This window comes from Hipposideros armiger, unplaced genomic scaffold (assembly GCF_001890085.2).
Source record: "Hipposideros armiger isolate ML-2016 unplaced genomic scaffold, ASM189008v1 scaffold_70, whole genome shotgun sequence".
Taxonomy (NCBI): Eukaryota; Metazoa; Chordata; class Mammalia; order Chiroptera; family Hipposideridae; genus Hipposideros; species Hipposideros armiger.
In genome coordinates this window covers 2,581,351-2,605,431 of record NW_017731420.1, presented here as the reverse complement: position 1 = coordinate 2,605,431, position 24,081 = coordinate 2,581,351, and the positions used below count along the sequence as shown (strand labels likewise).

The window sequence follows — 24,081 nt, the reverse complement described above, 5'->3', positions numbered from 1 at the left end:
CAGTTTGCTGTAAAACAGTGTGCTGTGTCACATTGGCAGCAGCCTCAGACATCTTATGTTTACTGTGTCTCCTGATTGTCATCATCCTGTTTTGTGCCTGATTGAATCTCCTGTTGTTTTGTACAGCAACAGGCTGTACTGGCTGTAGCCTAGGAGTAACAGGCTACACCACAGCCTAGGTGTGCATATACTGCTAGGTTTGTGTAACTGCACTCTGATGTTTGCCCAATGACGAAATGGCCTACTGATGGACCTCTCAGAACGCAATCCCTGTTAAGCTGAGCATGACTATAGAGTTAATCTGATCTGAGTGCTTACTGTGTGCTGGGGACTGTGAAGAGCTTCACTTGTATGAGGTCGTTAATCTTCATAATCCTAGGAGTCAGGCATTGTGTTTATCCTCACTTCCCAGATAAGGCCTCTGAGACACTGAGAGGTTAAGTAGCTTTTCCCAAGGTCACACAGCTGTCCTATGCTTGAGGCAGGATTCTGAGTCTAGGGACTGAGAGTCACAGCCCAGCTCTTAACCACCAAGCTCTGCCCTTTGCCAGTCTTGACAAACTTCCTTCTCTTTTTATCTGAGGTTTGGCCACTTACTCTTCACTTTAGAACAGCTGCAAAACTCTGCCCTCGCCAGTGTCTGTTCTAATGGCTTTCCTGTGGGGTGGTTTGTCCTTGTTCTTTGAGGGACCAATGATGAAATCTAGTAAAGGCCTCACCAGTTCTGATTATTTTCCCCAGGATGGAGTGAAGGGTTCCCTAACTCAGCAAAAGGTAAAAATTTCATTTTTCTTGACACAATTCTTTGTTTTCAACTCAATCCTGCTAGGATTAATGAAAACGCACAGTCTCCCTGGTAGAAATTTAGTACACGTCAAACCCCATTATTCCAAATGCCACTAATTCAAAATCTCCTGAGCAACCAGAGATTTCCAGGTCTCAGTTAATGACCTGCTAATTTCAAGCAATATTCCATTGAACAAAATCCAGAAACACCAAAGGCCGGTTCCTTCAGGTCAACAGTAAAGGGAATGTTCTTCAAGGATTCCATTGCTTTAAATTTTGACAGAGCCACTTAAGTTTATGTATTGACAGATTAAGAATGACCTGAGGCGACAGGTCTGTTTCCCAGCCTAGACCAACCCTTCTCAAACCTTCTAAAGATACTACGACACGGGAAGCAGAGGAAGCTGCTCACAGCTGGCGCCAGCAGCCCTGCTATGGAGGGCAGAGAGATCACTGCTCCAGCGCCCCCAGGACACCCGATCCTGGCACTCGGGCTGGGGAGCTCGCCTCATATCTTCAGTCTGAGGAATCTGATGCTCTGCTCTCCACCTGTGAGCTTAGGAGGCAGAGCAGCTGGGAAGTATTAACGGAACCAGCCACACTGAGGTGGTGGCTGCCATCAGTGCCTGGGAGAGGCAACACCCCCAGGGGCTTGTCCTCAAGTCATTTCAGAGCAGACAAAGTGAAAAGCATCAAATCAAGGAATATCGCTGTTAGGATTTCATTGTCTGATTTTTTTGCTAGGTCTCCATGCTGAAGAGTAGGAAAACTGGGGTAAATAATTACAAAGTCATCAGTAAATTATATTATTGCCTGCATTTCTGAGAGAAATGTCTTTTCTCAAATGCAGATTTCTGTTGAGCCTATTAAAACTGAGTTGGGGGTGGGGGGGCATGTGGTTATTTCGCTGTGACTCTCCCACCTCTCATTAATGCGCCAGGCCCAACCTGTACACACATGGGGCTTTGAGGGCCATGATTCTCATCCACACAGGGCTCCAACTTCTACCTGCCTAAGTGCAAACAGGTATCACAGTGAAACTACCCTTTGATCTTCCGCTTTCTGCAGCCACCAGCCACAGTCAAGGCTCAGTTACTATGGCTTTGATAGATAAACTATTTGGGCAGCCTGAAACGTGGAAAGCCTGGACCCCATGACAAGGTGTTAGATTCTGAGAGGTAGAGTAGAAGCTGTCAGATCGCATGCCGTCGCTCAGCACCTGATCCTGGAAGGGGGAAAGCTGGCACGTCACACACACCGACACCTCCCTGGTCACCAGGTGCGAGGCGGAGAACAGAAAGGCAGCGAGAGACTGGCAGCCATTCCGTGGTGTCTGCAGCCGTGCCTTGAGAGGAGAAGCTTTTCATAGGGCTTCAGAAGGCTCTCTTATTAGTATAATCCAGCTAAATCCCACAACTGGTAAATTATTTACTGTCATATACTCAAACTCTGCTCTCAGGCTTTAAGTAGTGGAAACTGATCCCCAGACTTGTCTGTTGGCATCAGGCCCACAGGGTGGGCGGCCACATGGAGACAGCTGTGATGTGATGAAGTGGGGCAAAGAAGGAAGAGGACACCTCGCAGGGGAGCGCCTCTGGGCTCCACGTGTGCCGGCCAAGGCAGAAAGTGGGGAGGGCTGGCCTTCTGTAACCTGTAGTTGGAAGAGGAGGGCTTTCTTTGCAGCCAGGGAACTAAAATGGCCCTCGCTCATCAGTTCCGGGACTTGCTCCCCCGTCTTAGGCGAAAAACACTGTCCCTGGGCCATGCAAGTCCCTGCCTGGGTGGCTATTTTGGTGGTGTCCTTACCACATGGTATAATTATATTTTGGGCACTTTGAAACTAAGTCACAATAGCAAAGGTGCAGGCCTAAGCTGGGACGTCACTCTGCAGCTCTCCATTCCAGAGACAAACGAGACCCACCGTGTAGCAGGTATTTCAGCTTGAGATCAGCGTACTCTGACCAGAACAGATGAGGAAGCTGAGAAGGAAGTACTGTTATTCCTGAGTTCCCTGCTACCTGCAGACCCATCTGCTGACGGCTGACAGTGGTATCGGAGGCACTACTCCTAAGTGCCGTCTCTGGGTACACAGCTCTTTGCTCAGGACATGAAGGAACATGTCCTGATTCATCTGGTAGAGGCCGATTTTGTTGGGATTCCAAATGGCATCCCAAGAGTGGCCGTGAAGACAGAGGGTGCGGCTGCTCAGAAATCCAGCAATGCTTCATAAGTCAGGCAGCAGCCCAAAAGAAGTGTGGGTCAGAGAAGCAAGCTCTGATATCCTGCCAATGGTATTCATGAGAGAGAAGTCACGTTTGGGAGGGAATGTGGAGTGTAACTGTGACACGGAGCTCACATCCTCTCGTAGCACAGACTCCAGGGTGTAGTAGAAAGTGGGGTGTATGGGGGCTGGATCTGGTAAATGTGGGCAAGCCTGATGCCAGTTCTGCAGGCTAAACAGAATTGTTCCAGAAGCCATTGCTTTCCGAAAACTGTGGTGGAGCCCGTCCAAGAGCCTCATCTCTCTGCCAGCTGACACTTCCTCGCTGACCTGAGGCGATGTGGCTGGGGGTGGCAGCTAAAGACTTTCTTTGATTTTTCAAGTGCCTCATAACACTCCACAGTGTCTCCATGAGGGCGAAGCAGCATCAGGAAGGCCCCCCAACCCATAAACATTTGGGGGAAATGTGTTTTCCCCACCCTGGAACTTTCAATTGTTCAGTCTCCCCACATCCTGATTGTTTCCAGCTTGGAGCCCTCCGTGGTGGATGACACGTGGGAAGATCAGGCTCTTGTCCTAGCTGGAGGTTTGACCTGGGCAGTCAGTTAACCTCATCCATGCCTAGGGCTTGAAGATCAAATAACATGACACATGTGAAAGGACTCTGTCAACCCTGATGTGTTCTTTAAATGTTTCTACTAAGTGGGTCATTAAAGTTTCTGTCTTGTAAAGGAGGAAACTGAGGAACTAGCATTTTGATTTCACCAAGCATGGATTTCAAACTATTATATGATAATAGCTCTGGCATCAATTAGGCACTTAATTGCATTTGGCACTTTTAAACACCATTTCTGGCAATGGATTAAATGGTGACAAATCTATACTTCTCCCAGGTGTGGGGGCTTGGTCAGTACTTCTCCCTGTCTCGTCTTCCTGCCCCACATCAGGTGGTTCTGGGACCAGGTGCTCTGAGATAATGCAGTGATTGTGTGGGACACAGAGAGTTCTTAAACTCTTAGAGGAAAGGAGGCGGGTTTGGGCCAACCATGAGATGCCCACTGTGAACGGAACCATCTGAGGAGCACAGCGTGGGTGTGCTGCTGGGCCAGGGTCAGGCCCGCGCCTGCAGGCACAGCTGGCATACACTGAGGAGGGTCTGTCACCCCCAGAACGCCTAGGTTTTGGGAAATTACCAGAGATGCAGAAAGACTCTGCGAGCCCACTGCAGTTTCCTCAGACCAGATGATTCCCTTGCATGGATGAGGATGTACACGCCACTATGACTACAGCAAAGAGCGAAGCTTTACGACTTTCTACCCTGGTTAAAACAGGAGCTGAGCCCCAAAGGCGACATCACAAAGGCAGAGCCCTGGCTCCTCATATAACTGATTTCTACCATCAGGCACAGTTTCACACAGTGGAAACTGGGTAGTGGGGATGGGCTTCTGGGTGGGAGGAGAACAGGTCAGTCAGGGTGGAAACAGTCACATGCCAGCCGGCTCAGGCCTCTGTGAGCCCCTGTGAGCTCCAAGCTCCAGGAAGAGCTCGGAGAGCGGGAAGGAAGCCCTTCTGCTCAGAGCAGAATGCACGGAAGCCCACAATTCTTAGCAAAAAGAGGTCCCACAATCCCCAAACTATGACTTGAGGCCCCCAAGAAAAATCTCACTGTTGCTTCCTGTGGTTACAGCAACTTAACCCACTGGAGTAAAACTAAAGCAAAAAGCCTCCTGCCATTGCTCACGTGACCCTTTTTGAAATCCAGCAACACTTACGGTACCTTTACTACCATAATATAACATGATGGGTGCTGATGACCAAACACGGGCCCTGAGCCTGGCACCTGGCTGACCATCATGACTTTTAATAATGCTATTTCCAGCCCTAATTTACAAGAGAAACCCAGGTACAGAGAAGATAAGGACTTGCCTGAGGTCACAAAGAAGGGCCTGGACATCTTATCGGGGGCTCTGCCCCCGCCCCCCTTCCCCCTCCCGACAGCCCCCTTCTGTAGAGCAGCCCCCACTGCTTTCGGGTTGCTCCTTTACCCAGCAGTTCCACCACCAGGCCATTAGCCTCCCAATTTCCATGCATTATCAAATGACAGTGGCCCACACCCCTGAATGTTACGACTTAAACAACTTCTGGTAACTTAACCTGCACTTGTAACATCTTACTGCTTCCTCTCAGAGCCTCAGCTGGCTACGGTGGGAGTTGAGGGGCTGTGTTTGGAACTGCAGACGAGAGAGGACAAATCCTTTCAAGCTCATCTTTTCTGACCTTTGTTCCCTCTGCTTTGGGGCACTTTGATCTCTGTGAGATGCACACTCCTTCAGATGCTAGGCAGGCATGCTGCCAAGCAACACAGTTTTAAATTCCTTTGCAAACAAATAAACAAAAGATATCCTTGAAAATCCTGCTCTGCAAAAGTTCAGCTCTGAAGCTTCCTTTTTATAGACTTTTCCAAAGCAACTTATTTTTCAAACATTTGTTAATATTCAGAAATATCCATAGTAATCTTCACCTCTAACTATACCATCTGGCTGCTCGACAAACGATAATTACCCTGAGTCAGGCACTCTTAAAAAAACAAAAGGAAAACGCGGGCTCCTCACTGAAGCTTACATGACAGTTGCAAGCTGCTCAAGTGCTTCTCACACAGAAGCAACGTCTGCAATCTCTGTGTAGTGAGGGGCCAGTGTTTCAGGTTGGCCCGTTAACTCACGTTAACAAGCAAACAGCTGTGTGCCGCTGTCCTTGTGCTGACACCCCCATCCTCAGGGGGCCTCCTATGGGAGAACTGCAAGGAGGCCAGAGACACATTGCATACTAGAGGCGAAGGAAGGCGGAGCTCAGCGTTTGCACAGGTGAGCCTCCGATGGGACAGGAGGCCCCCCCGTGGTGCCACAACACGGTGCTGGCCGGGGCTTCACCGACTCAGGGTGGGAGACAGCCCGAGCGCAGTATCCTCTCTGAGCTCAGCTTTGTCTTCACAAAGGATCTGCACTTCACAACCACCCCCAGTGCTGGGAGCAGCACCCCTTGGCCTGCTGGCAGAGCCAGAGGGCAGGTGTGAGCCCACGGTCCCGGCACCCTCTTACCGAGCAGGCTGATGCCCAGCCGAGACAGGCCTTGCTGGAGCCCCTCGCCCAGGCTCTCTGGGGGCTGCCGTCGCCATTCCTCCTGCCGGTTGTAGTGCTCCTCATCGAGCGAGAGCCGGTCCATGTTCCGGGCCAGGCTCGTGGCCAGGTTGGTGATGGAGGTGAGGGTACCTGAGGGCACAAGAGCATGTGGGTTGGCCTCCTGGTCACATATATGGTGGCCGCCAATGGAGTGGTCCCTAGAGGGCTGGGGCGGGGGAGAGGGGCAGTGTGCCTTCTGGATGTGCCCAGGGGGCGAGTGATGGTGGTTTTCTCATGGGCAGTTTCAAGCACAGCCTTAAGAAAATGGGGTGAAGGTTTACACTTGCTTATGAGAGTGATGGCACTCCTTAAAAGGGGTAGGATAAGAATCTCTGCTACCAGAAAAATGCCTAGAGTTTCATATGACACTATCATTCACTATCATTTGATTGTCAAGGCTTGGCTAAAACAGTTAGTTTTGAAGTCCTCATTAAGGCCCAGGTTTGAAGGTTAAAATTTGCTTGCTCTGAGTTTAAAGGTTAAGGTTAGTTGCTGAATTTTAGATAGATTGTAAAGAAATGTTTCCACTTTAGAACTAAAAATTATTACCTTCTTATTACTTTAGTCATAGTAAAGGGAGACAGTAAGCTTTATCGTTTGACATTCTGAGGAAATAATTATTGTGCCACAGAGAATATGCACCATTTTTATATCCAGGATGTTAGCTGAGAAAAGTGAGGACAATAAAGGGAGTAAATCATGTAAAAGGCACGATTCCATCTGTTTTTTCCTAAGAAAGGCTATTTTAGCATCTTGCTCAAAATATTCATAATCCCCTCTAGCAAGTCTGCATAGATCTCAATGAGCAAAACTGAAAGACATCAATGGACACATTTTGGAAGCTAATGAATTAGCTCATCTGTTATGCATGTCTAGTTTCAAGAAGAAATGGAAGATGTTTTTGCAGCTGCATCTTTACCAGGAATCTGAAAAGAAAAAAATCCATGCACACATACACACACACAAACCAAATGGATTTTGCTAAGAGAAGGAGAGAACAAGTGTAAAAAAACATTCAGTGAGTCAGCACGCTAAAATTACCAATGGAGTTCCATTTAGCAGGTGTTGGTTGTCCCATTTTATAATAAAAACAACAGAACCTCAAAGATTTAAGTGTCAGAAGTGAGAAATCCACCCGTGACTCATCTGTGAGTTCCTGCAGCTCAGCTCGCAGGCCTCCTGGATGACTGGGTCCCAGGGGAATGGTCCTGTCATTGTCCAGGGAATTTGGTTTACTGCTCCTGCTGTCCTTTTGCCAGCACCCCCACCCCACCCCCATGGATCATGGGTTCTCATTTTTCAATCTCAAGTCTTCTTTAGAGGCCTTCTAGAGACTTCTATAACCTGTCTACTCGTAACAGAGTTGCGGCACTGTTGACAGTAAAAAGCGTCTTATGGGGGAGAAGCCCTTTGCGCTGTTTTCCCTGCCTCCTGCTGAGAAGAAAGGGAGACTCAGATGGCCCTGGTTAGTTCCCGGGTCACTGCCAACCTGACCAAAATATCGTCAAGCAAACACAGGGATGAAACGAAAACATTCTCCTTGTACGGGGCAGCAGTGTGGCTTCTGTGCCTGATGACCTGTTTAGGCCACAAGATGGCACTGTTTACGTGGCATGCTAGAGAAAAGTTGGCAGTTTGACTCCAGACCGGCTTCCATGTCAAAATGTATCCATATCCATGCGAAAGTTATGACAACTGTATCTACATTAAAAAAAAATATGATGAGGCAACACAGTGTAGGATTTCTGATGTTTAGCAGAAGTCCTGAACACCTTTAATATTTCTGTATTTATCACATGGAATAACAGTTGAGCCAATCCTTGTTTTCCCAATGGGAGGTTTAAAATTCTGAAGTTTCTGAAACATTTTCACACACTACACAGGCAAGCAGTGATCTGTTTAAAACATAAGATGTTATGCATGAGCTTTGTTACAAATCCAACATTTCACTGCAAGCTAACACGCCAAACAAAGTGAGAGGCAAACTTAACGCATTTAAAACTTTAACACGTTCTTTAAAAATGAAAAAATAAGACAGGAAGGAATGAAAACAGGCATTATTACAAGGAACCAAAATAGCTACCTTTGGAAATGTGCTTTACAAATGATGTTGTCCCTCTGGAAACTCCACTCACAAAGGCTCCTGGGCCCCGGGTCAGCCCCTCATACGGGAGCCTAAAGAAGTCGGAGACCCCGTTGCCGATGCTTCGCACCAGACTGGCCGGGCTGCCGAGGATTTCCAGAGATCCAACCACCCAGCCTGGAAGGGACCAAAGGAAAGGGGTTACTGAAACCTTAACTACAGCACTGTCCACATTGGGGAAAAGTGACCCATTTTCCCTGCAATTCATTTTTTACACTAGACTTGAGAATGTAATAAGCTCCTTTGGAACAAAATATGGGAAATAACTCATTCACTGTGAATTCAGATGTGGCAAACTTTCATACTTTATAAATCAAAGTGATCCTTTTGGCAGCCTCACAAATAACTTTAATATGGCTTCCCAGCCGGAGTCTCCCATATTCCCGCTAAAAGGGACCCGTGTGTAGGGGATGAACGCTCCCACCCACCCAGGGAGAGGGGGCCCTCAGGCTGCAGGTGTTAGCAGGCCGGGATGTGATCTGTAAAGCCTCCTTGGGGCAGCAGAGGCACTGGGACAGGAGGAGATGCACGGTCAGGGGAGGCCAGCTGCTAAATGGGGTGTTACAAAGGGGATGCAAAGTTCTGACAAGGATGGAGGAGTTATTTTTAATCTTTCCCAATCCTACCAAGCTGAGTGCTTCCCTTTGGAGCGGAGCTGGAGCCAGACAAATGTCTCCCCTTCAACCCTAGTTCCAGTTGTGTAAACTTGGTGACATGGACATGCTGATGAGGTCAGAGAGAGGGGAGTGTTCCCTGGGAATGTCCCAGGGGGGGACCTTTGGATCTGGTTTCCTATTTGAGCTGGGGCTTGCCAGGAGCTGGCCTGCTCAGGGGCCTGACTGCTGTGTGCACTGCCTCGTGGGAACGTGGCTGTGGTGCGGACTCAAGCAGTGCCTTCCCTTTGCCTTCCTCCCTGGGGTGGGGGCTTGGGGCTCTCGCCAGAGGCCTGGAGGTGCAGGCAAGGGCCAAGGGCTAAGGAGAGGAGCGTTCTGAACAGGCGACTTTCTCTGGGAACCCACCGGCCGGCCCAGCCCCGAGCTGAGAGGGCTCTCAAGGGGAGGCCCAGGGACAGAAGCCGAGGGGAGTCAATTCCGCCTCACCTGCAGGTTCTTGCAGGACAGGCTTGTGACAGAGCCGCAGTCTAGTCACTGATCCCTCAGTGTGGGTGCAAAGCCCAGCCAGAGCCCTAACGGGACCCAGACACCCAGGCCCAGCCACTGTAGAGAGAGGCGTTCTTAAATTTTGAGCCCACCTCTGTTCTCGGGAACATTAGGAAGATAACACTAGGGTTTAGGTTAAGAGAGAATAATTTCCAGAAGATGAAGATTATAAATGGGAGAACCTATGGGTGTCAGGCATTCAGCTTATTTGATTCTCACAAGAAACTGTCCAAGAAAAGTATTGTTACTTCCCTTTACATAAACTCAGATTAGCTATTGACTGAGCCTCTTCCTGGGATCAGGAAGTGTATAGGCACAGGGAACAGAGGAGACTCCGACATGGTGTTACCCTGACTCCACGTCTCCCAGGCAAGCAGGAAAAGGATGAAACTGGCTCAGAGATGAAGTCAATTGCTCATAATCTCCCTGATGGTTAGACACGTGGGCTGTGTTTCCAACCCAGGTTTGCCTGATTCCAAAGCCCCATCCCCCCACTTTCTGTGAGCCCAGGCCGCAACCCCGAGTAGGCAGCTTTCTGAGGAAGGCTGTGGAATGCTCTTCCTTGGAGGGCCCTCTCTGGAGGTAAAAAAACAGCAGATGTCCTTTAGCCTGGAATAGTTGTAAGCTTCTGCCTGGAGGTAGAAGGTTGGGCTAGAGACATCTTAATTCCCCTTCTCTCCGAAGATTTCACATGGAAATAAGGAAAAGAATAGCTATTGTCCAGCAAAGATTCCTTTACAGTGGGACCATTGAGGCCAGCACAGGGGCACAGAGTGAGCAGAAACAACCCAGTCTGCTAGCTAGCTCCCCTGGCCACACAAAGTTGGGGTAGGATCGCCTAGATTAGGGCCACAGCCTGATGGAGGGCAATTTGTGGACCAGAGCTACTTCTCAGTGACAGCTGAGCTGGCCAGAAAAAGGCAGAAAGTATCCCAGGGCACTGCTTCTTTAACTACTTTCCTCCCAAAGCAAATACATCCTTAGCTTATTGCTTGGGAACTTTGTTAAAAAGGGATGCCTGTCTGGCTTTCCGTCAAACTGAGACTTGGGGGTAGAGAGGTGGCCAAGGAAATTATAAAGCCCACATGCTTTCCCTCAAATAGGCTTAGTTACTCATTTCTAATTACTGTTTCTTTATTTTTAAAACCTCTTCGAGGTGAATCCACAAACTTCCCTAGAAATGAGGTCAGGGTATTTCAACCATCCCAGTCAGGAACCCTTTAATCAAGTGCCACGGGTGAACCCTGACCCATGGGAGATGGTGATACACCCGTTCACCCCCAGGCCAGCCTTCTCCCTTCTTCTATAAGAATGCTCATACACTCCTTCTGCTACCCGGGGTCAGTAACCTCCTACCATCTTCCCATTTCCAACTCTTTCAATCACTGTTTTCTTCCAGGTAATTTTCAGACTGTAGGTTATTAGTGACAGAATTCCCAACAGACTCTAAAAACTTGGCCCTCCATATCAGAATTTCTTTTCTCAGCATGTAATGAGGTTGGGAGAACAGCTTAGAGGATTTTTAGGTGAATTACAAAAAATCCAAACAGAATGTTCTTGTGAAAGCTCATTAAAAACATAAAACAAAGCAGAGAGAGGTCATTTTTAGCACTGCAGGGACATGGCTCCTCGGTGTCACAGCTGGCGTTTCTCTGCCAGCTCATTACACAGATGGGTGCTCCCCATACCTCAGTGTTATGGGGTGGCTGGGTGGGAGACTTACTCCTTCCCAGGACCCTGATCGGCGCTCAGCAATCTACATGCCTGCTTCTCGTGTTAAAAGCAAAGCCTCCTGAAAGGGTACGTTTCTGGAATTGTTTATAAATATACCGATCTACCAAATTTGAAATGTTAACTGCCAATTTTTAAATGATTTCTTAGTAAGAGGGAAATATGTCTTCATTGTTGTGCAAGCTATCAAAACAACAGTTCAGGCGGGCCCTTCCCTGATCTTGTCATTTTCAGTTAAGAGTTCTGGGCAGCCCTATTAACTCTATGAATTTCATTATGGAGAAAATGTAATGTTAACAGTATGGCAACATGGGTCCTTTACTGCTACAATGTTAATCTTCTACTGCACCACATTCACCAAGTACAGTGTTACAAAGGTTCTCTCCTTCCTGACTTTCAGAAAGTAAGACTTCTGTGTTTTTTTCCCCAAAAGGGCCCACAACCAACTCTGGCTAGTATTTGTTGCTTGAATTCATGGGAACATGAGGAGCCAGACTGCCAAAATGAAACTGCTTTACAGTGAATTTAGGTCCAGAACCTGTGCTTTGAAGCTGGTTATCACAAGTACGCTGAGGCAACTTGGTCCCCAACACTCAACCTTTCGTGCACCATCCTCCCCACACATTTTGCCCACATATTCAAACTACCCCCTGCAGACTTTTCCAGCTCAGGCCTGTGGAGGCTGAGACACCGACAGCCTTCTCTTTGTCTTCTGTCTGGACAGGCAGGGCTGCACTAGGGAGGTAGAAGGCTCTTTATGCATCTTATGAGCAAACAAGTCCTCTGAATTTCTCACCTACAGCTATTCATGAAGGGCTGTAATGAGGAAAGCTAACAACCTAGAACTAGGTTTCTTTTAGGCCTAGGGGCTGAGGGCCTGGGCTGCTTTTCCTGGCTGCACTGGTGTGCTCTTATAGAGCCTTGTACCTGCAAGGAGCCAAAAGAGTGTAAGTAAACGGAATTACAATTCTGCATTATATAACAGTGAATGTAACAGCTACTATTGCTTGGGTGTTTATTAAGTGCCAAGCAAAATTCAGGGCACTTTAAATACTTTCATTGTATCCTCTCAAAAATCTTAACCCATTTTAGAGATGAGGAAACTGAGACTTGGGGAGGTGCATTAATTTGCCCAAGGCCTTAGAGCAAGCGGTGGCAGAGTCTAGATTTAAACCCACTGCGGTCTACTGCAGAGCCCATGCTTTCATCTCTCACCACAGTGCCTCCCTCTGTCTGGAAGTCGGAAGGGCACTACCCCGCAGCATTGCCGTCAGCCCAGGCTCCAGCAGACCCTCAGCTTGTGTCCTCACCTGCTCTGAAGAGAGCCCCAGCGGCGTAGTGCATCGCCAGGGCATGCACGAGCTGCCTGGCTGTGGTGAAGACCGGGCCTCTTTCAAACATAGAGAAGGAGAGCGGAGTGTGGTCGGAAGCTATGTACAGCTTGAGGGAAGCGTGGATGCTGACAAGGAGACTCACTGGCTGTATCACCAGTTTCCGTAACTTCACAGGATTCACCAAGGCCCTGGCGTGCTGTCTGACCTGCATGGGCAACTCCTGTTTGCCCCCTGAGAGTCTGGTGGGGGGACCATCCAGGTTGCTGTTAGGAAGGTAGGTCTCAAACAACGTTTTGATGTAGTATACAAATGTATCTTCCACATACAAGCGAGCAGGCTTCAATTCAAAACTGAACTCGTTAATATCAAATAAGTTCTCGCTCTCACTTAAGGTGAGGCAAAGTTTGATAAAACAGTTTTTCTTGTATTCTTCCAAATCTTGGCTGGATATAGGAAGACTCTGCATTTTGGCACACTGGGTAGGCTCTGGTTTTTCTCCCTGGCAGACCAAGACAGCAAAGTGGAAGTTGGACTTGTTATACAGCTGGTTGTCCAACTGCAGGTCCCCACAGTACACCTCCACACAGTACAGCTGAGAGAGTGCCGTGGTGGGCTCCTCCCCAGGGAGGTGGCCGGCTGCTGGGGCCATCTGGAGAAAAACACTGTCCAGCGTGAGTCTCAGGAGTTCAGATGATGCTTTGTGGTGGGTAAGCTCATCGAACACTGCCAGGCTCAACTGAGTGATGAACATTTTAAACGTCATGATCTTCTCCAGGGTTCTAGGGGAGAAAAGAAAAGGAAAGGAACATTAATTTCCCCTTGGTTTTCTTTTCAATGAGAGTGCTTTATTGAACACCTCCTGATGTCCCATCGGATTCTCGTAAGAAATAAGTAAGAAGTCAACTTTCAGTACATCGTGTCTGGACAGAGCCCGTCATACTCCAACAGTATCGGGAACTGTTCCCAATGGGACTGTTACAAGTTCTTGTCATGTTTCTCTATGTTCCCCTTATCAACACCATATTTTTACTCCCAAATCCCTCTAATCTTTGTGCACTAATCCTCTATCATAATCATCAAAAGGCAGGAAGACAAAAGAAAATAACCAAGACTCCTTAAATTGAAGAAGTAAAGCAAGCAGAAGAAAACTCACCATGAACTCCCACCACAAGGGCCCATCTACCAGCATCTGGGCCTGTGTGCTCTGCTCTCCTGCCATGTCTGGAGCTCTGTGCCCGTGCTCACATCTCTATGTGCACTAAGTCACTCTGCTCGCACTTCCTCAAGGTCATCATTCATTTTCATCATTACTAGCAGCTTATAAACATGCTGTTTTTTCTCTTATCTTAAAAAATCTCTCTTGTTAATCCTACCTCCTCTAGCTACCACTACATAAAAATTCCAAAGTATTTTCTGTACACATTGTTTGCCAGTCCTCTCCTTCTGTTCTCTCTTAACCTTGCTCCAAGCAGGCTCTGTGCCTCACCAGTGTACCAAAGCAACTCTCCTCAAGGCCACTGGTGACTTCTGTGTGGCTAAATCAAATGACAGACTTTCAGTCTGTGGCTCACCTGACCTACAGGGGCACTGATGTTGTCAGTAACCCCCTCCTGCTGGAAATGCTTTATGTGTCTGGTCACCTATGCGACTACTGCCTCCTTTCTGCCCAGAAAGTTAAGGTGCCCAAGTCCCAGCCCTTCGTCTTCTCCATCTCCACTTGTTCTCCATGGAGATCTTGTTCAGTCTCATGGTTGAGAAGTCATCTATATGCTGATGATTTAGAAAGTCACATTGCTAGCCTTGAACTTCCCTGAACTCCAGGTATATATGTAACTGCCTATCCACAGAGTCACTGTATGTCTAAAAGATACTCAACTTGTCAGGTCTGTATTCAAACTCTAGCTCCTACCCCCAAACCTACATATAGTCTTTCCCACTTTAGTTAATGGCAACCATGTTCTACCAGTTGCTTAGACCAAATATTTTGGACTCCTCCTTGATGCCTTTATTTCTAACCCATCTCCAATGCATCGGGGAAACCATGGGCTTGCCCTTAAAAGGACATACAGAAACTGACCATTTCTAACCACTTGCACTGATACCACAGTCTAAAGCCGTCTGCATCTCTAGCGTGAATAACTGTAATGATCCTAAGTAGTCTCCCAGCCTCCACCCTTGCATCTGTACAGTCTATTTCAACAAAGCAGCTAAACAATCTTCTAAAAATTTAGGTCTGACCATGTAACTTTTCTACTCAAAATGCTCCAATGACTTCCCCATTTCACTCAGAATTAGAACTAAGCCCTACTCAATGCGTCTCCCTGACCTCAGGCATGGCTGCTTTCCCGCCCACCCCATCCATTTGGCCCGGCTGGCCTCTTCTCTGAGTCTCCAACATGCCAGGCACACTGCTTCAGACCTCTGAACTGGCTGTGCCCTCTGTCTGGAAAGCTTTTCCTCCAGATAATCACACTAGTAATCTCCTTGCTGCTTTCAGGGCTTTGCTCAAATGTCAACTTTTTGGTGAGGCTTACTTGCACAAGTTTTTAAAAACTATGCTCTCTCTGTCCCTATGCTCTGGTACTCCTAGTCTTTCTTACTAGGCTCTATTTTTATATCTGCAGAATGCCAACTGTCTTTACATTTTATTACAAGAAAATAACTTTAGATTTATGATTACCATAAAATATCTTTTTTTATTATGTTTATTCTTTGTCCTCCCATTCCACAGGTCTGAGAATGTGATTTCCCCAAGAGCAGAGATTTTGGTGTGGTTTTTTTTGTTGTTGTTTTTTCTTTAGCTGAGCCATCCTGCCACCTGTTGGCAGCTCAGCAGCTGCTCAGCTCAGGCCGGGAATCGAACTGCTGTTGCTCAGAGCTCAAACTCTTGAGCGAGCTCTTAATCGACTGAGCCACTCGGCTGGCCCTGGTGTTTTTATTCACTGATGAATTGCTATCCCTAAAACAGCATCTGGCATCCAGTAAGCACTTGAAAAATATTTGTTGAATAAATGAATTAAGGAAGCACAAGTAAATACCGATGCCTTTCCTATTTCTACCACTGAATGTATGGATGTATGTTGCTATTGTCATTAAGAGTGCCCTACTAATGCCCTAGATAAAATGTTTCTGAAATTGTTGTATAGACTTGATACAATTTACTCTCCAGTTTTGCTATACTATTAATTTTTTACAAACACTTCTGGGCAAAGAAAACATTCTACCCACCTTTGTTTGAAATATTATAAATTAAAATTAATAATAATTTGGCAGGGTCCAAATTAATGAGTTCCTAACCATATATGAAAAGCAACTTTTTTAAAGAGGGGCTTAAACAAATGTCTAAAAGTTGGTATCATTATTTAATATAAATGTTAAATTATGAATAATAATAAATCACTTTTTCTGATTACAAAATAAATTCTTTCTGTAGGAAAATTAATGTACAGAAAATTATTAAATAGTAATCACTTATAACCCCACATCTATTAACACTGTGATTCTTTTCTTTTCAGGCTTATTTCTAGGAAAGTTTCTCTCTCTCTCTTTCTCTCTCTCTCTCTCTTTCTCTCTCTGTGAATGTGCAATTTTATATTTTGTTTTCTCTATTTTAGGCTTATCATATGAATTTTTCTATTCCACTAAAATCCTCTAAGCCTATTTTCTGTGGCTATACCATTTATGTATCATCTATTTTCCTATCAATGGGCATTTGTACTCTAAATATTTTGCAATTATAGTTGGCAATGTGATAAATATCTCTCTGCATATGTCTTTGCCTGCTTCTCTAATTATTGCTTTAGCTCTTAAATTCTTAAAATTGGAATTTCCAAGCCAAAGGGATTTTAAAGCTCTTAATATTCCAGAAAATGGTAACAATTTACACTTCCACTAGGACTGTATGTGATGGAACATAATTGTTAATTTGGTAAGTAATATCTGTTTAAGTATTCATTTCTTTGATTACTTCTATTTCCTCTCTCTAGAATTTTCTGTTCATGTTGATAGTTCTTATTTTATTTTTGGAAGGATAATCTATCTTAATAGTATTCCTACTACATTATATGAGTTCTTTTAAATTAAGGATATTAACTCTTTGGCTCATGTTTGCAAAACCTGATGGCAACATTCAGGTTGAAGGGGGGAAATGTGGCTTTAAGAGGCGAATTTATTTTTGATGTAGCTCTCACTGCTAAGTCTAATTACTAATTACTAGAATTACTAATTACTAGGTTGTCATGTGGATACAGAAGTATTAAATTTGTATTTCACGCAAATGATAATGTATAATGTTAAGATGCACGCCTTAGTTTGTAAATCAGTATGTTAAACTTATCACAGAAGAAGTCGCAGGGGTACCCAAGTAAGATGATAGATTGCTACCTGGTTTAGGTATGATTTAGTGTTAATAACCATATCCTGATTGATTACACAGTACTTTACCAAAAGCTTTAATGTACATATAGGGATGACAAAGCATGGTAAATAACAGGTTTACAACTTCCTAGTGGAAAGCTTACTATACTGCTACTGGGATAATAATTAAACCTACCTGTTGGTATTGGTTACAATAGGTCCTGCTTTTCCTTCTGGGGCCACAGTGATGAAGACCGTGCCACACTGATGGACAATGTCCACATATACATAGCCAAAGCCAGTCAGGAACACAACCTGCAAAAAGAATATTCAAAATCTGATTAAAAAGAAATAAGAAACACTACTGAAATGGCTGACTTTAAATGTCTCAAGTTCTGATTCAATACCACAAACACTTCCTGGTTATATTTCTTTGTATCCATCTGTACAGGCTATTCAGCTGACTTGAGATGAAAAAAAAAGAAAGAAAGATCAAATCCATATTTTTCAATATCCAGCTGTAAGATTCATTGGAAAAAAAACAATGATGGATGCCGGGGCATAAGTGTCTTCATTCTCTGCTTCTTTGGAATTGGCAAATAACTCTGTAAGGATTGGAGCCCAGCCACGGGCGAGCTTTATGCGTGCGTGTGAATCTCTGGGAAAAAGAAAAAAACCTCTAAAACTCAGGACTTGAAATGCAATGAGCAAAAAACTGGCAGGCTCTTGAGTGTTGACTTACTACCACAAGGAAACTCTTCTGTGCTGGGGACACAAAAACCTACCCCAAACTTACCAACAAGGCATGTCATAATCCTCCCAAGGTCCTTCCCATAACTTGTAACAAGGTTAGATAATGCCATCTGCTCGGAGTCCAAATTAATATTTCTAGTGTGAGAAGGTGGACTAAGACTTAAAAAAAGTTCTATCTCAGAAGCCAGGTGCCAGGCCAGCAGAACAGATGTCCTTTCAGCCACAAATACCAATGTTGCTTAAACGGATAAATATTTGAAAGCAGAGCAGAACTATTTGAAAAACAACCCCAAGAACATCATGTTCACAGCCAGCATTACCTGAAGGCAGGGGCAAGAACCTCCTTATGTTTGGGAACATTGATTCTGATGATTTGCAATATTGGTTCAGTCCAAGTCTGGGCCCTTATTATTGTTAGGACAGCAAAATAAGACAGACTGAAAATTTCTGGATAACAAAGCTAGGTGCCTGCGTGACATGTAATGAATTTATTCTAATTTTGACCAAATGAAGAATTAGCAGAAAGAGTGTACACAGAACCACAAGAGAGAATCACAGACTCAAATTGGAACTGACTTCAAGGTCACTGGGCTTTTTTCTTGTACAATAGCTCCTCCTTCTGAAATCCTGACCATCTTCAGCATCCAGGGCACCTAGATGTCATCTCGGCCTCCTCTCTCTCTTCAGCTCCTGCAGCCTGGCAGTCATCAGAGCCTCAGGGTCCACTGGCTCTCCCACTAGTGCCTCTTAGGCCCCTGTCTGCCCCTCAGCCTTCCTTGTGCCTAGAATATGCTTTTCCCCATAAAGTCCTTTCAAAGCCCTATGTATCTTTGCACATACAGTTTAAGGATTTTATTCCATGAATGTATTCTCTAATTTTTCTATTCCTTTCCTCAGCATGATACCTACACTTGCATTCCCATAGTACTTTGACCCAGTTTCTATTCGATCACAAATAGTATTGCTTGTATTACAGTCACATTTTTACATGCCTTAATTAATCACTAGATTGTCAACTTCTTGAGGGCAGGAGTTGAGTCAATCTGTATTCTCTACGGATGTGTTTCCCAATGGATTACTTTGTAAAAATATCTGTTTCAAAAGACTGTATCCTGAATTTGCCCTATTGGTTCCAAGGTAAGAACTGAACTTGACTGTGATAAAATCTGGACTATAGCCCAACTTAATAATGGCTCAGCTCACAAACCTAAAACAAATAGGCATTCTTTGAAAAACACTCACGTTTATAAAAGCCATTATTTTATATGATATGTAAAGTAAGTCCATTGCTGTTTAAGGCTTACAGGCATGGGATTATTATTTGGCACAAACCTCTTCAAGGCCCATGCTCCCATCTATAGTCCGTTTTCTCAATGACTGTCCATAACTTTAGTGCACATCCCAGGGTTTTGGCAGAGAGTGTGAAAAACCAGAACTGCCACCCCTCAAAGGAGGGAAGGAGGGACCAGAAGAGGGAAAAACTAATCTTCAGATAGTATGAAATGAGGATACTTGTATTTTCTAAGACGGTAACAATAAGGCAAGTTGATGGTTTCTGTTACCTGTGCAAGGGACATTGAAAGCAAGCAAATTAACCTAAACCGTTACGGTACTTCTTTCTCTGCAGAAACTTTTGCTGGATGACCCTTTCACACCATTAGAATGGAAGAAATATAGATTTTAATTCTTGGAGCCTATTCTTGTCTCTTTTCACATGTAGAGAAACAACTCAACGATGCCAGGCCTTTGGTACTGTGGCAGTTCTGGGGATTAGGGAGTTAGGTAACTAAGTGCCTGAGAAATTAGGCACCTATAATCAGGTCCCCTAGAAGTTTAAAATAAATCCTTGCTTTGGTCTGATGGTTTGATTATTCAGTCATTCAATCAATTATTTGATACTTAAGGAGTACTTAAGAGTTAGTCACCTGTATTAGGCATTGAGAAGATCTAATCATGCCCTCAAGTTGCTCACAGCCCAGTTTGTGAAAAAGCCAAGTGCACAAATAATGAGACAATAAATAACTAGCAATTCCAGAGCAAAGATGTATAATATGCATCCCTCTCAGTGTATTCGCCATCATGGTTTCTGTATAAGCTTATGAGGACAATGGTTTTGTGTCCATTTTCTTCAGTGCTTATAAGGAGTACCTGGTACTCAATAATTAAGATCTGAATGGACGTCGTCTTAATGTGACTCCTGTGACTAGTGTCCACCCAGCCTAGCTGCCCTCTCTGTCCAGGCACAGGACAGGATTAGACACCTCACCTCCTTGCAATTAGCTATGGCCATGTGATTAATTTTGGCCAATGGGTTAAAGGCAGAATTGACGTGTTACTTCTGAGCGAAAGCATAAAAAAGCCAGCCTTCTTCCCACCTCAGAGACTAAATAAAGGCTTTATGTTTCAGATCAGTGGTGGGCCAAATCTGATCTGCTGCCTGTTACTGTAAATGAAGTTTTACTGAAACACAGCTATGCTAATTTATTCATATATTGTCTCTAACAGCAGAGTTGAGAAATCGTAACAAAGACAGTATGGCCTGCAAAGCCTAAAATATTTACTGTCTAGACATTAAAGAAAAAGTTTACTGACTTCTGCTCTAGATGATTGTGGTAGATTGTTATACAATCAAGGACTTATATACCAGTTCCATGCCTTTGTCCCTTCCCACAGTGACACTAAGTTTGGCCATGTGACTTTCTTCAGCTAACGGGAGATCAGCAAACATGAGGCAAGAAGCAGCTTGATAAAGCTTGCTTCCTGGGGTTTGCCCTGTTGCCCCCATGTGATAAAGCCTGGGCTAGCCTTCCTAAGGAGAAAAGGCCACATGGTGGGACATGGCCCGGCTTTCCAGCTCTCCAGCTGAATGCAGCTGCATCAGCGATCTCAGGCTTATCCTGCAGAAATCACCCAGTCAAACGCTCAGAATCATGAGAAGTTTATCACTGTGGTTTCAAGCCTCCAAGTTTTGGGACGGTTTGTCAGAATGGGGAAGGTGGAAGATAATGGACCCTTCAGCCTGGGTCCCTTAGTGAATTTGTAAAATAGAGCTCCGAAATGACAAACACTGGGCACATGGCACGAGCAAGCAGTACATTCTAGAATTATGACAGGCAGTATAACCTAACCTGACTTCACTAATACAGATAGTGATGATAGAAGGAGGGTTCTAGCAGAAAACAAAAATATGAATCCTTAGCTTAATGAAAGTAGAAATTGATATTGAAGGCTACAGAAATTGAGGTTCATGTTACAAAGTGGCAAGACATTTAGTAAAACTGTTGTCTGATATTACTTGGGAGGTAGATCATAAACCTAACAGAATTGTAACTCTAGAAGATGAGGTTTGAAAACAAAACATTAGCAGTGTATGTTGGTTACCATTGGCTGTGTCTGACAATGTATTATTATTATTTTTCATGGAGAAGCGATTTATTTAAGGAAGTGTCCCCAGGGGATCCAGGAAAAGCACAGGGGAGACACGATCAGGAGGGACAAGCCAAACGAGGGTGGGGTTTCAGGTGAGTTTCCAAACTCAGCCTGATCCCATCGGGTGCTCTAGAGAGTAACAATTCCAAGTCTGCACCACATCAGAACACAGGAGGTGGGCTTTTCTATTTCCACATGAGTCAGCCATTGGCTAGGGCTTACTGTGAGAGGTGGAGAACTCCCAGGCATTTCTAGCTCTCATCACTGGAGATACGGCTCTAGCATCCAGTGGAAATACTCTAAATGTTGCACGTGTCAGCCATCAGCAGCAAAGCAGACAGAAGCTGGGGGGTGCGCATGTCGGTGAGGAATCAACAGTGTTCACTACACCCAACAGTGTGGGCAGTTGTAGGCAGGCTATAAAGAAGGAAAGAGCACCCAGAGCCTTGCTACTCAAAGTGTGGTCCTCAGACCAGCAACATCTGGTCCAATGGGGGTCCACCATCAAGGAGCTGGTTAAAGTGTGGAATCTCTCAGGCTTCACTGACGACCTAATTCATCAGAACCTGAATATTAACAAGATCTCCAGGAGATTTGTATGCACATTAATTTCTAAGAAACCTGGCTCCTGAGTGTTGGGAAAAAATGATTTACTGACCTCCTAAATCAGCAGGAATAAACATCAAGGTAAGAGCTACAGTGCAGTGACGTGGGGACTTCTCAGTCTAAGGATCCCTGGCCTGGCAGCTGAAGCCAGGGGCCAGAGAACCATTCCCAGCTAATAGCAGGGACGTGCCCACTTCCCCACTCAGTGCCCTTTCACGTCAGGCTTGCAGGTCCCAAATTCCTGGACCCTGCCGTCTCCATGACCTCACCTAGAACCAACATCACTGTGGTGGCAAAGTATTATGAAGAGATGAGCGCAGGAAAGAATTGGTCAGTTTACAATAAAAATGAAAGAGAACACAGAGATTCCAGAAATTCAGGGCTTTGCAAAGTTAGAAATGCTTTTAAACTCCAAACAGCAAGAGATTCTGTCTTTGAACATGAAGGCAGATTAATACTCAGCCTGAGGGCTATGTATATGCATATATTCCCTATCAAAATTTCCTAACTGGTAAAGTGACTCAGAGAAACATTTAGATTAAGAGTATAACATTTCCAGAGAAGCTCTCTTAAATCCAGAGAGAGGTAAGGAAGCAAGACAGCATAGACACATGTCTTAAAAAGTAACACAGATGTGGTTACTGACACATGGAATTCTCCTGGAATAAAACAGATAAGAAGTCTACTGAGTTTTTGAGAAATAACTCCTACCCAATAAAACTCATGAACCTAGACTAAGAGAGACTGGGATTATCCGAGACTCCATACAAGCTTCAGTTTTGACCAAGGAAGATCTCAGGGCAGATATAAGGACTGGGAGAATAATGGGGAGGGAGCTCTTCCAAGAGCAGAAATGGCTCAAAGTCTATCCCTGCTTCCAGGGTACACAGCCCACGATGTGCGCCCAGGAAAATTTCAGAATTGTTATGGATGAGAGGCTGCTCTATGTCTCTCATTCTTCCTCTTTCCAACGTGGAGGGGCTGTTACTGCAATTCTTTCCTGTAAAATGGCGGGGAAATGGGGAGCAGATGAATTCATAGGTCTCCAGAAAGAAAGGATCACATCCAGACCAACGGAGCATCACTCAGAAGTGCTGGATTTCCAGTGGGAAGTGGTGACTGGTTCAAACCCTGGGGAGGAAATTTGTTTGTTCTGTGAGTAGGAAAAAGAATGAGTTACTAAATGATTGACGGCCAAGGGAATTTTTTTTTAAGTTGTTTGTTATTGCCGAATGAGCTGGGCAGTTCCGATCAATGCTGTCGTTTTAGTTACTTTTTACTTTCTTCACATCACACTCGTAGTGTGCGGGTGTGCATGGAAGGCCTGAGGCAACATATAGTAAGAGAGGTGCTACTTTAAGCGCAAAACACTTGGGGGATACTCTACGTTTTGCCATTTGAATCTGTGTTCGAGCACACAGACTTTCTCTTCCGTATGTGGGTATAAGAAGTCTAGGTCCTGCCTTCCAGTTAGTACATTGTCTTTTACTACAATTACAAATAAGAAACTCTTTAATATAATGTGCGCTTTTCTATGTATGGTTATATTTTAATAATTTATTAATTTATAGCTAACAAACAATATTTAAAAAAATTACACCAGTTGAATTTTACTGAGTAAATATGTTACAAGGTGACATATAGGAAATAACTGAAAATATTCTTGAAAGTCTCTCTCTCCTCCCCCTCACTGTCCCTTGTAGGTTATATGTGACAATCCAGGGATAATAAGCAGAGGTAGATAGTTATAAAGCATCCCAGCACTGCAGTTGAGTTAAACTAGGTCTTTCAGGCAGAGATGTCTCGTGAGTAGTTGGAAATATGTATTTGGAGCTCGGGAGGGATGTTGGGGCAGAGATAGTTTATCTGGGAGTGACTGGTGATAGGAGCTAAAGCTATGGGATGAATTAGGTCTCCCAGAGAGGAAAAGAAGTGAGATAGATTTCTAAGGTGATCAAGGTAGAAAATACTGCATAAGGATGAAAAGAAAGTAGTAGATGTGCTAGGTATAATTCTTCCTCCTGTATACTTACTGAAAAATATTTTAGGGAACTCCCTGTTCCCGATTATCTTTGGAAGCAGTTGTGACTCAACCAGAAGATACAAAACAAACAGAAGAGTGCAGACTAGGACACTTGGCACATGTTCAGAAGTGGGTACCAACTTGTTGATATCTGCTGTGGCCCTGATACGGGGTGCAGGGAAGGTGAATGAAGTGAACAAGAAGCCATAGTGTCTGCACTACACATTTTAAAAATCAGATACTCACTTGGGTTGACTTCTTTTCTATTAAAAATTCCTGAATGGAGGCTAAAGATATCTTGGACAATGACTCCGGGGTCTTTAAGCATTAGTTTAAGCTCAGGGCTACCTCTGTCTGATC

General features: G+C 44.9%; 1 protein-coding gene across 5 annotated transcripts in view; it reads right to left on the bottom strand.

The window, feature by feature from the left end:
- The window catches only part of VPS13B (vacuolar protein sorting 13 homolog B), an 810,211-nt gene that overhangs the window by 10,359 nt on the left and 775,771 nt on the right, over positions 1-24,081 (bottom strand). For all 5 annotated transcript variants that reach the window (XM_019642536.1, XM_019642534.1, XM_019642538.1 and 2 more), the window contains exons 55-58: positions 17,107-17,225; positions 12,531-13,333; positions 8,270-8,446; positions 6,106-6,276 (exon numbers count right to left, since the gene is read on the bottom strand). In XM_019642536.1, coding sequence (XP_019498081.1) covers positions 6,106-6,276; positions 8,270-8,446; positions 12,531-13,333; positions 17,107-17,225 — 1,270 coding nt within the window. The remainder of the gene's footprint in view (positions 1-6,105; positions 6,277-8,269; positions 8,447-12,530; positions 13,334-17,106; positions 17,226-24,081) is intronic.